Source organism: Ruditapes philippinarum, unplaced genomic scaffold, assembly GCF_026571515.1.
Source record: "Ruditapes philippinarum isolate M1 unplaced genomic scaffold, ASM2657151v2 ctg2717_1_1_1_1, whole genome shotgun sequence".
Classification (NCBI taxonomy): Eukaryota; Metazoa; Mollusca; class Bivalvia; order Venerida; family Veneridae; genus Ruditapes; species Ruditapes philippinarum.
The window spans coordinates 1-18,976 of NW_026851933.1; the positions used below are offsets into that span (position 1 = coordinate 1).

Here is an 18,976-nt window from a genome sequence, read left to right on the forward strand (position 1 = left end):
CTTTTTTAGATACTATTGAATAAATAGAATGATGATTTGAGTGTTTTAATTTATTTTCATCGTAATTTGTAATATGTATAATTGTAGATTGAGTAAAAAAACTAAAATATACAGCTCCCTTTTTGTTGGAAGTTGGAACTGAATTTTGCTCCTATTTCTTACATGACTATTTGCAGCATACAATACAATGTAGTGGATGGGAAATTTTAAGTATGAAAAATATTCGGATATTTGCAAATTAAATGCGTTTCAGGTGCCATTTTATAACATTTTTCTTCAGCTAAACATTACAGTGATTTGTTTGTCATGTTTGTACTTAGAATGTCAATTTTTTATTTATTCCAGTTCACAGACAACAAAAGAAGTGGTGACTTTGTTACTTAAGAAGTTCCATATATTGGACCATCCGAGAAAATTCGCCTTGTACGAGCAAGAACTCAAAAATAATAAAATAGGTATGACCAAAATTTTATGTATTTTAACTGAAATAACTTGTCCGTCGAATTTGAATGGTCCTTTGAGATGATATTTAAGGGGCTTCTGTATTTCGATCATGCCTGACTTTATACAGATGGCAAAGGTATTACATTATCACTGCTTATATTCAAAGTGGTAAATATCATTGCAGAAATCTGTATATTTTATTTACAGTCTTATTTTTGAAGAATTTTGGCTGTGTGGCTGAGTTGTATGTACTCGGCCATCAGTGCAAAGGCGGTTGATTTTTCCATAATAATGATAATAATTATAACAATAATAATAAAGGCTTTATTTAACGAGGCTACATATTCGCCAAAACGATCTTCCATATGTAACAAGAATTTAACCATCTAACTTGCAAAAAGTCAGAAAGTAGTTCTATTCAAGTGCGGCTGCCTGCTCATCCCTTTGACAGTGAAGGTTTTCACTAAAGTTCTTCTTCCATTAGGAAAGGCTTTTGAAAGTTGCAAAACAGTGGACTTATTAACGAAAACACAGACAAAAGAATAAAAGTATAAAACCAAACAAGTTTCAAATCTTAATTTTCAGGAAACAGAATGATACTTGCTGACAGAAAAATATGCATTTTTGTCAAGTGGTGTTTGGAATATAAATTATATGCCTTTTGTGGATTGGAACATGGCATGTTATGCAGCATGTTTTTTGAGAATTCTTTACTTGCAAAAAAATGATGTTTTAAGTGGCATGTATCTTGTTTCAAGTGTTTGTTTATAAACTCTAGTATCCTTTATAAGAATGTGACATTTACAATGTTTTGTCATCTTTTCTATAAACAGCCCGATTAAGACGAGTTAAAGATACGGAATTCCCGCTGGCGATATGTCTGAGCTGGGATCTAGAAAATGCTCACAATCACAGACTGGTACTGCAGGAAAATGAGACTGGTGAAATCGATGTAAGTATATACATGTATATTGTTGCTTCCTTTCAATATCCTGGGTACGAAATTTCATGGTTTTGTCACATACGGTAGGACACTTTTCGGGAGTTCTTTACTTTAAGAATTGCCTATTTTTGCAAAATGTAAGTTGCAAATTAATGGAAAATAATCTTACATAAGACAAAATGGAATTTCGTTTATCTTAAATTTCTTAGATGGACTTACCCACGAAATCCACCAAAATTATTGCCCCTATTGTAATGATGATTTGACAGTATAATTATTATGTCCTTGATAGGCGATACAAGATTTTTGTTGTTTGACATTTGACAGTAATGATAAAAATAATTTCTATTACATGTGAAATATTCTACATTTCCAAATTATTCACGCATTCATTATCAATACCTATATGATTTGCTTGGTAGTTCAAAAATGGTAAAAAAAATGCCTATCTTAAGTACTTTACATTCAATACTTCATGTCTACCTATAAATCTGTTATGATAGTTTCTGACGTACCTACAAAGTATTATTATCTTTAAATTAAAAACAAAAAGGCAAATAAAACATAGCTTTTTCACTGTACATGTATGCAGTAAAATGCATGTACACAGATTTGTTCATGTTTCCGAGTGCCGTTAATTGATTCGCCATCAATAAGTGAGAGTTGATGATTACGAATGATTGCTCATTAGTTGTTGAAGTTATTGTATCAATACACTTATACCTAATGATACTTCTCGACTTTATACTACTTAAAAGTGCGGTATTAAATGTAGATCACAGAAATGTTCGGCTAAAAGTGCATCGAACGCTGATCTGTATCGTGAAGCACTCCTTGTGTCTCAAGACCTCTGTTGTTGGCATTAAAGCTAGTACTTGTCTCTCTGATCTGGTAATAAACGACAACCAATCAAATTAGTCATGTGGTCGGGGAATAATGTAAGAGCGAGGTCAGGACAAAGAACTTGTTTACAGTAATAAGACTTATAATAATTATTAGATAAGGTAATGTTGGCCAGAAAGAAAAATATATTTTTAATTTTAAACATTATGTTAAACCTGAACAACCCACTATTCTTAACACTATGTACCCGACTTTTGGCACTTAACCTTATCACATGAACCTTGATGAACATTTGCCTTAATTTTCAAAGACTGTTTTCTCTTGTAAGAAAAATGTCCTACCTATTTTAAGTATTTAAAAGTTAAGAGTTGTGTCCCTTGACAGGTAAAGAATATAATGGCTTAAAGTGACTCCAACTGAGGTTTTTTTTTTTTGACATGAAGGGATTGAAAAATTTTATTGAGACTTGCGGTGTACCATTTGATGTAGGTCTGGACTAATAACTTGTGTGCAAGATTTCAGATCATTCGTTGGTTAAGTTTTAGATTAAATTATTTTAATCGACCAAAGTTACTAAAAATGACAGAAAAATGTTGCCACGTATTTCATTCAAACCATGTATATACTACAAAAAAAAAAAAAAATTTTTTTAATTTATCTGCGGTTATTTCTTTAATATTTTCTCCTTTTTTCCCATTTCAAGTGCACTACTTGATCTTTGCAAGAATTCCATATTTTATGTTTTTAGGCTTTTTTACCTCAGACTAAGTTTTCATGTCAATTAAGTTTGAATAATCAAGATTTCTAAAGGAGTTTTTTTGCCAGAGTGACATCTATCACTATCAAATAAGAAGCTTAAAACTAATACTTTCAATTCTAGAAAATATGCTCATGAAATTTATGGAATTCTAAGAATAACAAATCCTGTAGAATTCCTATTAATACCCAGCTTAATTCTGTAGTTGATGAATTGATTATTTACCACCAATGACACTTGTTGGTATCCTTGGTCTGGTAATTAACCGAGAAAGTAGGAGTTCTAGAGAAAACCGTTGTCTGTGTAACGGTGAACATACAAGTCTGGTTAGCACTTCGTTAATGTAATATTGATACATTTATATTGTTAATTGGCTGCAAATGTGTAATAGGAACTGCTAGGTCTGTAATGTAATGGGGAGAAGATACTATTTGTTGTTGTTTTTGTTTTTATTTATGACTATGGTCAATATAGTGTCAGAAATTCATTCTCGGCTAGTAAATTAATTTTCAGGTGAATTCTTTCTCGGGTATGCACATGAGCTACCGATATATATATTTGGTAATGTTTATTGAAGCTAGTTTTAATCCCATTTGATCAATTTAAAAGACTGATTTCTGGTTCCATTGATAAAGTTTGAATCCTAGGCCAGGCATAAATTTTTGTGCTTTTGATGGTCGGGTTAAGAGATATTCCCAACTGCGGCAATGAATTTGTGTGGATAAACTTTCTATTTAGAAGAACAGGTTATTGACAGCTGAAATATAAAGTGAAACAGTATTACAAACTGGCTGTTATTCCAAAACAAACAAAAGGGTGAACCTAGTTTCCCCCACATATGAATTTGATAGGAAACATATTTCGAAGTACTGCAGTACTTAATTACACTTACGGTAAATTAACAGAAATAAAATTCATATATGATTTCAATTTCGATTACAATTTATCTATAATTATAATGAAAGGAAACATTTATTAAACAATACAAGAATGATCTTGAGAAGATGTAATTTTGTTGTCATTTTCTTGGAATTCAGTCTTGGATTTTCATCACAAAATTTCCTGTTTAAAATAGTTTTCTTTAAGTACTTTGATTTCTTTGATTGAATGAGATTCAATTATGAAAGTATTTCCACAACAAAGATTGAATATGTTTTCTGACATTGAAGATTTAAACAAATAAGTTATTTACTCAAAGATTTGAATAAATCTTAAAGTAGATTTTGCTATCAATAAAAAATAGATACTGATAAGTAAAGAGATCAATTTTATAGAGGTTTAATACCTTGGAATTGTGAAACAAATACCTTATACTTGAGCAAACAAATACCTAATATTTGATAAGCAATGAGGAAGACTTATTTTATTTCTCAACTCAGTGTGTACAGTGTCCTGGTTTTTCTTTCTTCAAAATTCAGAATTGTCTGTTGGTTATATTTCGTTATATTTCTCTTGGTTGATATTTAGGTCAAAGTGTAAACATTTAGGGGGAGCAGTTGTCTAGTGGCCTCTTAACTCTGGGACATCTAGGTCAAACTGTAAAAATTAAGGAGGAGCAGTTGCCTAGTGGCCTCTCAACCCAGGGACTGTGGATTTGAGCCCTACTAGGCAGAAAATGTAAATGTTTCCCCTTCCTTATCAACTTAGTGAAAAAAAGAAAATTTCTATCATTCTACTGACGTTCCTTTGCTCGGGCTGGGAAAGGTAAACATAAATATCTTTATCTTTGAACATATGGTCATGAACATGTTTTGTCACTGACAAAATTACTTTTCAGTTCCACGAAGCTTGAATGTTGGTTAAATAAGGTACACGTTTTCTTTACAGTCAGGGTTGAATAAATTATGATAATAGTGAAATCTATGAATAAGCAGCCTGCTGAGAATACAAAGTAAAGCCCTTTCATTATTACAGCTCTCAGAAAGTTGCGAGTCAGCAAAAATTGCCTGAAGGCAATGGACATACATTTTGATTATTACGGCCAAGATTACGTTTTGTTATTAAATTAACAAATTTATTATTTATTTTCCAGTGGGAAGCATTTTGTACTCCCGAGTTGAACAATTTCCTGCGAGTGTTGGACCGCGAGGAGGAGGAGTACATGGCGCAGCTCAAGTATAAGTACAAGGTCATGAAGAGACTCATACTCACTCGTATGAAAGAACTTCGCCAGGAGCACGAGAAACAAAAACGTCGTTCCATGGTGAACGAGTCGACGTCTTGATAAAGTTCGGAGAAACAGTGGAGATACTGTATAAACTTGTGATAAAAAATAAACAAGCATCTGACGGCAGATTTGTACATTACACCCAGCATTTCAAAAAAAGTTAAACTTACCAGATCTGAAATCCTTATTTTATTAAAATTTCGAAACATATGTTGGCAAAACTTAAGTTTGAACTAGGAAATTTTTCTTTTCAGTGCTATACATTATATCAAAGATGAAAGTAAAATTAATTTTATGATAACACTACACTATGCATATAGTGCTGTTTACTTGTTCAGAAAAACTGTGTTGAAATTTTTATGTCAAAGGATATTTTTGTTTAACCGGCCATTTGACATTTTGGCAGATGACAGACAAATTACATATTAACTTGTTTTCTTTGAAAAATATGGGATAAATTTGAAAGGATTTGTATACAAAAATATTGAACTAAAATATGGAAACTATGTACTTGTAAATATTATTATCTGTGCACATGAACTGTAATCATATTATTACACTATGAGGAACATCTGGTGTAAGTATAGATCTGCCAAGATGATCAGCCTATTATAGAAATGCTATTTTATGGCTTTTTATCCATTGTTTTAAATGGTAATCATAAAAAAATCTCGGGACACGATTGTCTTAAAATAAATTTTATCTGTGTTACTTTGTAGAGGTAAAGAGTGATATTTTTAACATAATTGTATCATTATTATGGAAGAGTTGTTGCCCTTGTGAGATTTTTTTTTAAATCTCTTAATTTTTAGACACTGATGTAGGGAACAAAAGCATTAATATATGGTAAATGTATGGTTTTCTCAGAAAAAAATGTGTTCACTTTTATTTTTTCAAAAATGAAGATTAAACAAGTTGTTAAGTTGTAGTTTTGGTGATGAATATAATTGAATTGTAATCCATTGTTACTTGAATTTATAGTTTAAAACAATTTAGAAGGAAAAATTAAAAAAAAAAAAGTAAAATTGAAAATTGCAAGCAACTATAAATCAAACACAGCTATTACTATTGTGTTAAGAATATTATTCTTTACTGTAAATCAATCAAGCGCCACCAAAGACTGTTCAGAAAAAAAAATGTTACAAATTATGATAAGAAACAAGTGTCAAAATATGTGAAAACTTTATTTATAGATTGACTTGTTTGATGTCAGAACATAGATATAAATATATGTACACTGTTGACTTACAGACTTGCAAACACTGCTTGAGAGAGATAGTATCTGAGATAATGGTGATAATCATGATAATAGAATTTTACTTTTTTACCCTTTCTACCCTGAATAACTTAAAACGGATTTGCCCATCTTTCAATTTGGATACAACCATTCATTATTGTAGAGAAATTTTTAAAAATGTTAACTGTAAGACCGAATTGCAACACAGTGCTGACCATGATCTGCCAGCACAGAATGCCAGTTGATCTGTGTCCTCATTTGTAGAATCTGTTGCCTCCATTAGGCTAAAGGTCAAGGATTTATGTTTTTAAATATTCTGATAAAGTAGTTAAATGGGTTATGAATTATCTTCTCCACTCCATGATGTTGTATTTGCAAAGATATTCTCTATTCCGTAAAAAGAGGAAGATTTTAAAAAATCATTATGTGGCATAGTTTTGATAAAAAGAACTTTTATGTGAGGGAAAAATTAAATTTTGGAAATTGAACTTGTAACAAGGAACTTTAATGGGTGGGGAAAATAAATTTTGGAAATTGAATGATCAAAATCACTCATGTGAAGATGCCTGTCTATTCAAGCAGTTTTTGTGTGTTGTTGATGGTCACGAAAGGTTTTTTTTCTTACTTAAATTTAAGGCCATCAGTTTGTACAAAATCTCTGTTGTTAGTTTGGAGATAATATTGTGTACAAATACACATGAGCCGCGTCACGACAAAACCAACATAATGTGTTTGCGACCAGCATGGATCCAGACCAGCCTGCGTGTCCACGCAGTCTGATCAAGATCCATGCTGTTCGCTTACAAACTCTATTACAAATAGAGAAACTGACAGCGAACAGCATGGATCCTGATCAGACTGCGCGGACGCGCAGGCTGGTCTGGATCCATGCTGGTCGCAAACGCCTTACTTTGGTTTTGTCATGACGCTGCTCATATAAACATTCAGTTTTCTGGTAAATTGACACATAAATATATATTAATGTACATACTGATTATATTTATGATAAAAAATATACAGAAAAAAAATGTCTCCTACAAAAAAAGAAGCCTTTATAAATCAACATTCTCTTGCAAAAATTAAAAGTTTTTTAAACTTCACAGAACAAAAGGAAGTCAATTTTAGAAAATGTACGATGACAATATTGTGTTTCTCTTTGTTTTAAAGGATCTTGAAACCAGACTGTTTAACAGTGGTTTGCCAGAATTGGCCAAAATCTAACTTTTTTCACAAGATTTGTTGCTTTATGAAGGCAATTTGTAAAGTATTTTTATGATTTGTTTTTGAAAGGAAGGTGACAGAAAAATACTAGTTTGTTAGTGTATCAGGGGAAACAGTTCAAGAGTCTAAGTTATGTTAGTGTGTAGAGATTACATCCCATGGATTTTTAAAAAATACATGTACCTATAAATTTCTGCCTTGAAATGCAGCAACTTTTTTGAAAAATAAACAAGACCGTGTGAGTAAATCAATTTACTAAGAAATAATTTGCTCATATCTGTTGTTGTTGGTTTTTTTTCTACAAATTTGACAGTTTTATAAGCTATTGCTGTAAAACGCATGGGGGTAATCAACTTATGTTCCGGGGAAGATATGTTCAGATAAATATGTTAAATAAATTTTCGAAATCTCCAAGGTGTGTTAACTATAATTTAAACATCTTGGAAATGCAACATGAAGTTTTGGACTGTGAAAAAAAAAATCAGATTTTAATTAAGTAATATGACAAGGTTTATATATTTGCAAGCAAAATGAGCAATAATTTTGTATATTTTGTTTTCACAGTCAAAATGCTGAACATATTTCCTGTTTTAGTATCTACTTGTTAAGTAGGTCTAATATTAAAATGAACATTTTATATATATATACATGAAAGAGTTGCTGCAATAATAGGGAGAGTTGTTGTTCTTTGATTTCTGTTAGGAAGAGTTATGGCTCTTTAACTCTATTTTTGTTAAAAGAAAATTCTGTCTTGTACCTTTTCTTTAGAGAAATTCTTAGCATTTTTTCTTTGTTGGGACTTTTTCTACGCCTTTGTGTGTTACATCTTTTTATATGTTATGATTTAAGTTAAAGAATATGAGCAATGTTTTTGTATATTAAAAGTTGAATTATTTTTTTTCCTACATTATTATAAATAATTATACATTATAGAAACACAAGGCTGTCAGAAAGTAAGGTAAAAATAAAGAAAATTCAGATTTCCCAGTCAATGATACTTTGAAAGTAAGTTAACCCTTAACATGCAAAATGGACTTTTCTTGCTTCAGATTTGGAATAGTTCATTAATTTTAAAGGGATGTCAGTGTCAAATACAAAAATTTAGAAGCCATCATTATAGATTTGGTCTAGCTATACTGGTGGCCACTAGCATTGTAAGGGTTAAATAGTTTTTGGGCACTTTTATTTTTCTGAATTTGCATTTACTTATTACTGTTATTAAATTGAATGTTTTTTCATAATATAGCATAATAAATTATAATGTGCACGAAATCTCATCTTTTTATTCAGTATTAAACATAAATGTTTTTGTCTTTATGATATTTATCCAAGTTATAATTGTACATTTACACGAATCAATTCATTGTTTATAATTACACACAAATTTTTGACATATTAAGTATACATTATGAGCATACTCGGATTTCAGTCATACATTTACACGAATCAATTCATTGTTTATAATTATACACAAATTTTTGACATATTAAGTATACATTATGAGCATACTCGGATTTCAGTCACAAGTAATTTTAACAAGCAAAGAAATTTGTGAATTTTTTGGTTGATTAAATCATTTGAATAATTTAATTTTGAAACTTTGAGAGTGAGAAATTTTAATTTTTTTTTCAATTGTCAAAATCATTTTTAATTTTGAAATTATGTTATTCAAGGATAAAATGGGTAATGATAAATAGGGTCCAAGTCCACTTTTACGCTATGCATTTTTTTCTGATATTTTTGTATGTGCTTATTACTCAGCCTTTAATGCTATGTAGCGTATTTAACCCTTTCCCCCATGAGCATATCGTCAAAAATGGCCATTTTTACTGAAAAGCCTCCTCTTACAAGTTCAAACTGCTATGAAACTATGAAAAATGCTTCAATACTAATCAAACTTGGCACAAATGTTGACTGGACCATTGCCTTTGTAACGACATGCTCAGTCTTAAATTTCCTGTTACCATGGCAACGAGGGGACATCTCAAAATTGCCAAAAATCACTATTTTGCCTCGATTTTTTCCATCAAAATTTATTTCAAAGTGCTGCAACTTCTCAATGGATTGAGATAGAGTCAAAGGCTTTTCAGCGTTGGTTACACGTTACTTTATGATCAACCTGGGTTCATTTTAAGCCTCTCGCAAGTCCAAAATTTTCTTGGCGATGAGGGGGACTCCGCCCCCCTTCAAACCCCCCAAACAGAAGGGGGCACATCCCCCTTCTGGCAACCCCCTGATGTATTATTTGGATGGGGGACGGCGCCGAAAAAATGGTCACTTTTTTTAACAACATTTCTCAAACGAAAAACAGTGTTTTGGGGTCTAAATAGGACATTTTTTCACTGTTTGAGGCCTCAAAAGGGGGGGGGGCAAAAAGCCGTCGAAACACGCTTATATAAGGGAAAAGGTTAACAAAAAATGATGAAAAACCTTGGAATCACCCAAAATCTAGTTTTTCCATGTTAACATGTGGTCTTTTACCTAATTTTGGTGAAAAATTGTTGTTTTGTAACATTTATATTTTTTTAGTTAACCCTTTCCCCCATGAGCATATCGTCAAAAATGGCCATTTTTACTGAAAAGCCTCCTCTTACAAGTTCAAACTGCTATGAAACTATGAAAAATGCTTCAATACTAATCAAACTTGGCACAAATGTTGACTGGACCATTGCCTTTGTAACGACATGCTCAGTCTTAAATTTCCTGTTACCATGGCAACGAGGGGACATCTCAAAATTGCCAAAAATCACTATTTTGCCTCGATTTTTTCCATCAAAATTTATTTCAAAGTGCTGCAACTTCTCAATGGATTGAGATAGAGTCAAAGGCTTTTCAGCGTTGGTTACACGTTACTTTATGATCAACCTGGGGTCATTTTAAGCCTCTCGCAAGTCCAAAATTTTCTTGGCGATGAGGGGGACTCCGCCCCCCTTCAAACCCCCCAAACAGAAGGGGGCACATCCCCCTTCTGGCAACCCCCTGATGTATTATTTGGATGGGGGACGGCGCCGAAAAAATGATCACTTTTTTTAACAACATTTCTCAAACGAAAAACAGTGTTTTGGGGTCTAAATAGGACATTTTTTCACTGTTTGAGGCCTCAAAAGGGGGGGGGGGGGGCAAAAAGCCGTCGAAACACGCTTATATAAGGGAAAAGGTTAACTCAATTAACACCCACTAACAGGTTCTTGCCATTTTTATTTAAAAAATGTTTAAGAATTAAGGAGATGAAAAAATGAGAATATTTTTAAAGTTTAGAAAGAAAGAAAAAAAATGTCCATTCTTTTATAAATGTTTTATTAGGTTTTTGTAAAATTCCTTATAAATTCCCCTTGCTTACTTAACATTTAATAAACATTTATTAGGAAGTTTACGGTATGTAAATTTTTTTATCAATTATCTTCAGATTCAAGTGAAAATAATTAAGGAAAAAAATGAAAATGTAAATATTTTGTGATATTATTTTGTGCCTTCAAGATATTCTTTAATCAGGTTACTAAATTCTTTTGTGTACATGACTTGAGTCTTGTGGTGTACAGAAAAAAAAATTGAAAAAAAAAATATGAAAAAATTGTAAATATACTTGTATATTTAAGTTGGTAATATGTGACTGAAAAAAAGAAATAAATAAAATGGATGGTAGTTTATATTTTGTGTGATGGCATCGTGTTCACTTTATGATAGAAATATACATGTACATGTCTGAAAATGACTGTTATGCCATGTAGAAATAGGGCTTTCTTTATGGTTGATATTTACAAATATTTCAACCATGTCGTTGTAGAATACATGAGGCAAAAGCTAGGTCTTGGAAAAAAAATTGAAAATTTTACTTGGGAGCAATTTTCTTGGTAATCGATATAAATATGAAAATGTTCCATTTGGTATATTATTTTTGACAAGTTATACATTTGTATACATTTAACATTTTGTATACTTTTAAAATGTTGACTTGTATACATTTAGAATTTGACATGAACTCTTGTCAACATTCCATATATACAATACAGCCATTAGTATATAATGTCTATTTAATGTCTATTTTTTTTTTCTTTCAATACATGTAATAAATTTATAAGTTAAACAAACATGTGTTAAAATAGCTGATCTTAAAAGGAAAAATTGACGACAGTCACAGTGTTTCCAAGTTTGTATTATCAGTCAATGTATTTTTTAGTTTGTAAATCCGCATCTTAATGCAATAACGGGATAACTCATATTAAACTTAATAGGAGTTACCCCATTACTGCATTAAGGTGACAAAATTTCTTTTTCTTTTTTCGCAATGATCTGCTACTAGTCATAATTTATTCCAAATAGTGGGCTTTTCTTGATGCTTTTTTCTAATATCATTTTTAGTTATTTTGTTTCGTTTGTTTTTCGTAGATATTTTTCAAAACTTTAAATGGGTGAAAATGTAAAGTTTACGAGTTTGTGGACTTGAAAATTGTGTTATGAAATTGAGATTATTCGGATTATTGTAGTCGATTGAAAAATGTTTGATTTTCTTGTAATCATTTTTTTTCAATGAAGAGTTTGAATTGTTTACACAGAAATACAAAATACTGTGGAAGTTATCAAAAACTAAAATTTATCTTTAAAAAAAATTATAAAAAATTGGCTTTCTGCTCTTAATGAAATATTGTGAAAGTTACTCAAACTTAGAAAATTATCTTTAAAATAAAAAGAAAATTGGCATTCTGTTTCAGTTTATAAGTTTATCAATAAATGCTTTTCTTTCTTAAATAAAACTCTTATCATAATAAAATGTCCATAAACATTTGTAAATATATTAAACCACATGCTTTTTTTTTCTTCAGAATTTCTATATTAAATTACACACTTTTTTCTTTTTCATTTTTTATATATTGAAATATCAAATTTTTGTTTTATTCAGTCCATTACTGACTATTGTATATTTTCATGTACACAGTCACAAGATAAAGTATATATATCCATTTTTGTTTTTCGATGTGTTAAAATGTTTATGGTTATTGCATCATACATATACATCTAATATTCATAGAAACCCCCAAATAAAACTCTGGTATTAAAGCAGCATGCCTCCAGATTCTTACTATTTATATGAAAAATTTTGAAAATGTATTTCAAAATGAATGAAATGTTGTGAAATGAACAAAGAAACTGAATTCCTAATTAACAATCCATTTTAATAACCAAAACAAAGGTCAAAATATGCAAAACTAAAGGTCTTAGAACACTTGCAAGTTTGATTTTCTTTAAATATTTTTGCTCATCTGTAGGCATGCAGCTTAGATGAAGTCAAGTGTATTTTATGTACAGTTTATTTGACACATGAAAAGAAAAGTAATAAAATGCATCGTTTGTTAACAAATATTTAAGCATGTTTGTTAAGTTAAATCATTTTGTTAAGTTCAGTCACTGTTTTATGAATTCTACAACTAAAGGTGTAAATTATTCTTGTGAAATACATGTGCATTTGTTGGAAAGAAGAAATTCTTTGACAATTTTCTTTTTGAAACATCAACATCATTGTATATGTCATGAACTTCAAACTTCTCTTTAAGGAGATAAGAGATGTTAATTGTAAAATAATTATAGTATAATTTTTATGCCACCGCAGCATCTGCGATGCGGTGGCATATAGCGATTCACCTGTGTGTGTGTGTGTTTGTTTGTTTGTGTGTTATATAGATTATATAGTGAACTTAAAAAATCTTCTTGTGAAAAATCACTTGTCCAATTTAAACCAAACTTGGCAGGATTGATCCTTGGGTGAAGGGCTTCCAAAGTTGTTCAAAGAATTTCATTCCATGCAGAAATCTGGTTGCCATGGCAACCAAAAGGAATTATAAGAATAAATTTAAAAAAACTTCTTGTAAAGACCCAAAAGGCCTAGAGCTTAGATATTTTGCATAAGGCATTGTCTGGTAGACCTCTACCATGATTGTTCAAATTATAGCCCTGGGGTCCAAATCGGCCCTGCCGGGGGGGTCTTTGATTTTCACTATGTACATATAGTAAAAACTTAAAATACCTTCTTGTCTGAAGGTACCAGGCTTAGAGGTTTGATATTTGGTATATGTTATTATCTATAGGTACTCTACCAAAGTTGTTCAAAGTTTGCCTCTAGTGTCAGTCAGCCCCACCCTGGGGGTCATAGGTTTTTCTTATATGTATATAGTAAAAACTTAAAAAATCATCTTCTCTAAATTCACAAAGGCTAGAGGTTAGATATTTTGCATGAAAAATTGTAAAGTGAACCTTTAGCAAGATTGTATAAATTATAGTCCTGGGGTCAAAATTGGCCCCGCCCCGGGGGTCATTGATTTACAATATGTACATAAAGTAAAAAATCAAAAAATCTTATTGTCTGAAGGTACAAGCCTTAGAGCTTTAATATTTGTTATATGATATCATCTATAGGTAGTCTACCAAAGTTGTTCAAATTTTGCCTCTAGTGTCAAAATTAGCCCCGTCCCGGGGGTCATAGGTTTTCCTCATATGTATATAGTAAAAACTTAAAAAATCATCTTCTCTAAATTGACAAAGGCTAGAGGTTAGATATTTTGCATGAAACATTGTGTAGTGAACCTCTAGCAAGATTGTACAAATTATAGCCCTGGGGTCAAAATTGGCCCCACTCCCGGGGGTCATTGATTTTCACTATGTACATACAGTTAAAAATTAAAAAATCTTATTGTCTGAAGGTACAAGGCTTAGAGCTTTGATATTTGGTATGTGATATCATCTATAGGTACTCTACCAAAGTTGTTCAAATTTTGCCTCTAGTATCAAAACTAGCCCCGCCCAGGGGGTCATAGGTTTTCCTTTCATGTATATAGTAAAAACTTTAAAAAATCATCTTCTTGAATTGACAATTTAGGCTAGAGGTGAGACATTTTGCATTAAACATTGTGTAGTGAACCTCTAGCAAGATTATTCAAATTAAAGCCCTGGGGTCAAAATTGGCCCCGCCCCTGGGGATCATTGATTTTCAGTCACTTTGTCATAAAGTAAAAAATTAAAAATCTTATTGTCTGAAGGTACTAATCTGATAATAACAGATAGGTAAGTGATCCATGCATTATGGCAATCTGTATAGAAACAAAAAAAATTGTGTTCCTACATTACTATTTAGTTTTGTATTTATGCGGTGGCATGGCATTTTTTTACAAATGCAATCTTGTTCAGTCATGATTTGTTAGCTGTTAATGAGTCAGTCATTTAAATTATGAAAAAATAAAATAAAAATATATATATCTTGTAACCAATTGTTTGTTGTGTGACACATCACATTTCACATAGAGTTTCTAGTTTTTTCCCCGTCATAACGTCATAATAATTTTTAATAGCATGAGGTAAATGCAAGTTGTGGCCCTTGAAGCTATACACAACAGGATGCTAATACATTATTCAGGGCTTGCATTTTTCTAATCCATCTTTCAAAAACTGTATATTAAAACATCAAAACAAACTTTCAGACCAATTTCCAGGATGTTTGGATCAAAACAGTAGCCAGTGTTAACAAGATTTTTCTAATTTTAGCTCGTTACTTAGTTTTTGACCCGAGACGACCCATATTAGAACTTGATCTAGAAGTCATCAAAACAACCTTCCCGACTACTTTCCAAACTGCCACCACCAGAGTGTTAACAAAATTTTTCTATTTTCATGCCCCTGCCATAAAATGGCTGGGGCATATAGTGTTACCCTGTTCCGTCATTCTGTCCGTACGTCCCAAATTCGTGTCTGGCCAATAACTTGTTAAAGTAGGATTTTACAACCATTTTACAGAAATGATCACCATATTGAGACCACATGTCACGCGCAACATTTGGGTCGCTACCTTGAAGGTCAAGGTCACAGCATGACCTTGCAGCAAAATCGTGTCCGGCCAATAACTTCCTTATTTGAAGTCGGATTTTACAACTACAGTAGAACTTCGTTAAGTTGAAGGGACTTGCGTAAAAATTTGGCAACATCGGGACTTCGACTCATGAATAGGTCTCAATTTAATGACAAAATTTTGAGCAATCAAGTTACACTCTTATGTCACTTTGTGACAGGTGAGCTAAAAATCCTGTCTGGCAATCAAAGGTCAAACTGCTCGCGGAATTTCCATCAAAATTCACACAAGTTCAGTACCATTCCTAGTTGTGTATATCACGGCATGTTCCGCTTTGCTATACAAAATGGCCATCAGAGCTACAAATAGAAAAATCTTGTCCAGCTTTCACAGGTCAAGCTACTGGTCGGATTTGAATAAAACTTCACATGAGTGACCATACAGTTTTAGGAGACATGTTCTTGTGACAAAAACCCTTCTAGTTTTGTTTTCAGAAGTCATTACCAAATTGTTATCGTTAAAATTTGTTCCGAGCACCATGACAATTAGTTTATACAAAACTAATTGTCATAGTACTCAGTTTAACGATCTTGTCACAGTAACCAGTAACAGAGTTGACTCATTTCTTAGGGTTTTATATTTGCTGGTACAAAAGTAATACCATCAACTGCTATAGTCAACAAGCAAATTTCAAATATTTGTTCATAACTTGAATACGAGAGCGCACCCAAGTAGAACAATCTGCTTTCCTCATAACTTACCATTTCTATACAAGATCATCAAATTCTAAATTTACCTTTGACTTATGGAAAATACCATTTTTTGTTTGTTTTAATATGCATTATGTAAAGCTCCAGAGGTTCTAATTGATACAATTTCTTGTTTTACATGTAGATAAAATAAGTTATATAACATCACTCCTGCAAATAATACAGTTGTAGTTTTGATATAATTTCTACTGCACAAAGTTGATCAACTTCCAACATTTCATGTGGTTGAACTGAGTTTGTTTGTTTTGGGTTTTATGTCACATCGACACAGTATTGGTCATATCGCGACGTTCCAGCTTTACTGGTGGAAGAAGACCTCAGGTGCCCCTCCGTGCATTATTTCAGGCACGAAAGGGCACCCGAGTAGAACCACCAACGTTCCGTAAGCTAGCTGGATAGCAAGAATCCCCAAGTCCCTGTCTGGGATTCGAACCCACAACAGTGGGCAAGGGCAAGTGGTTAGAAGTAGGTTGAACTGAGAGTATGTTGTTTTTCTAGAACATAATTTCAAGCATCTTTTTGACAGAAAACAAAATCTAGACATCTTAAATTTTTTACATAAATTTTATTACCATTCTTAAATAGCAGAACAATTATATATGATGACCTCTCCAAAAGGTCAATAATTGAATACACAAATCCCTTTTCCATGTTTATTACACATTACAACCTGTATATGATTGTGAATAAAATATATAGTTTTCTCAAGAAAATTAGAAATAAATACACTATGTTACTCCATACATAAATAATTTACTCATAAATTCATTTTTGAAGTTGTAAATTAAATACGATTTGTTTTCATTATATTCTCAAATACTTTTTTCCCCTCATACAAACAATTGGCATGCATGCACTGTTCAATTCATTGTACAACTTTTTTGTTGACTCAATACAAAGAATATCATAAACTAAGTCTAAATAGGGCAGACAGAAATAGTATCATGCTGAGGTAACCATAATTCATTCATTTAAGCTCAATTGTTAAATAATGCAAATTATATTAATTCCCTCAAGTCCACTTCCTGAACGAACCAGTAGCAGTATCATCATGAGAAATTTTGGTTGTGACCCCCAACAGGGTTCAAACTATTGATCCCTAAGTTGGGAGGCTGACTGTTAGACCACAGCTCCCATTTACAAGGGTATACCAAGGTAACTTCCTGCAAAGCGAATATTCATGAAAAAAAATTAAAAAATGCCAAAACACAATTCCACAAAGCAGCAAAAACATTTGATCAGCAATTAGGTTCACACTTTTTCATAAATAGCAATACATTTCATAACCAAGTCGTGGATTCAATAAGATTAAATTCCATATTTTTTTCACTAAGAGTTAAAATGTCACACCAACACTGTTTTACTTTATGTTCCAGTACTTACTGGTAGACGGTTACCCAAAATTAAACTTCAACTATTACTGAACGCATATATAGGTAAGCTGGGGCCTGGGTAAAAGCACAAACCATATTTTCTGCAAAGCTTCTGTAGATGTCAATATTTTGACTTTATTGACTTGATCCAAATCAATAGCAAAAGAAGTGATGTTGTCAGCTTATTTCTCAAATCAATTCTCCACCTTTGATTTGTTGTTCATAATTTCTATGAAATTTATTTCTATTCTTAAAATTTCTAAAAGGTATTGTCATGGGTCATGACGTATGAAAAATTACTCTGTGTTAAAATTAAACGCTCTATAATTCTAGTTAAAATCCATCATCTCCGTTACACTGCAATGCTTATTTTGTGTAATACTTGTTTTTCACTATCCGTATGGTGTGAAGTGAACATGCTGTAATATGGTTGTTGTGATAAGGATTGCAGAAACTCCGTCAAATATGCCTGAAATATTAAAATAAATAAGTTATACAATTCTTTTAATATCATTCATGAATTAAATGTAAAATATGTTAACCCTCTCTTTGAATACTTTTTGCAAAATAATTTGAATCCGATGAACCTAGTCAAAAGTGGCTAAGTAGTTATTTTTTTGAACAAGTAATTTTAAGATTGTTGGCTGTGTGGGTTCAAACCCTGTCGGGGACATATAGCCATTGTCTTGATGAAGAAACTTTACATTCATTGCTAAGTACTAGTTGGTTCAAAGAACAGAATTGTGAGTGTTTTACAAGTGCTTTATACACATAACAAGGGTGCCATAGTCACAAAATACGCCCGTTTACGAAAGCTTTAGATGGAGATGGGGGCATTATGGATAAGTGTTATCTAGCAAGCAAGTTTTTATCCTTGGCACTGTGTTGTTAAATGAACCTTAAAACAAATCAGTAGGGAAGATAAAAAGTACATGTAATTGTAATTTAATAACTAAAAAATTCTGATTTAAGATTTTATTCTAGGGAAATACATTTCATTACAATTCTTAATCTTTGAATGAGCTGAACTGATATTTACTTGAAAATTAAAATATAATTAAATTTCTATTAGAAAGTATTTACATTTGATAAGGTAATTACTGTATGATCTTTATGAACAAATACCAAGTCTACAGAACACCATAGTTATCACATTAAGAATCTTGACCAATGAATGAAACATGTGTTAATAAATGTTACATTCTTTAGAACATACTCAAGTCCAAGAAAGAGGATTATTCTATGCCCTTTGATTAAATTCTATTTTTAGAATTGAAAGTGAAAGTAGATCAAGGGGAGTAATTGTGTAAGTCATTTATGAACAAAGTAATAACTTTGTTGTTGCCCTTTGATTAAATTCTATTTACAAAATCTGGATATTTCATCATCT

The 18,976-nt window shown here is 31.7% G+C and overlaps 2 protein-coding genes across 2 annotated transcripts in view; one reads left to right on the forward strand and one right to left on the reverse strand.

Moving 5' to 3' along the window:
* Positions 1–345: 345 nt before the first annotated feature.
* On the forward strand, positions 346–7,479 carry LOC132743305 (ras association domain-containing protein 1 homolog; the record flags this gene model as incomplete). The annotated part of the gene is given in 3 exon segments (XM_060731847.1): positions 346–455; positions 1,278–1,396; positions 5,020–7,479. Coding segments are annotated over 3 exon segments (421 nt in total), but the record flags the coding sequence as incomplete, so codon positions are not given.
* A 9,281-nt stretch (positions 7,480–16,760) lies between these two features.
* LOC132743315 (importin-9-like) overlaps positions 16,761–18,976 on the reverse strand; it is a 61,219-nt gene continuing 59,003 nt past the window's right edge. Inside the window, exon 24 of the mRNA XM_060731854.1 lies at positions 16,761–18,055. Coding sequence (XP_060587837.1) covers positions 17,939–18,055 — 117 coding nt within the window. The 3' untranslated portion in view covers positions 16,761–17,938. The remainder of the gene's footprint in view (positions 18,056–18,976) is intronic.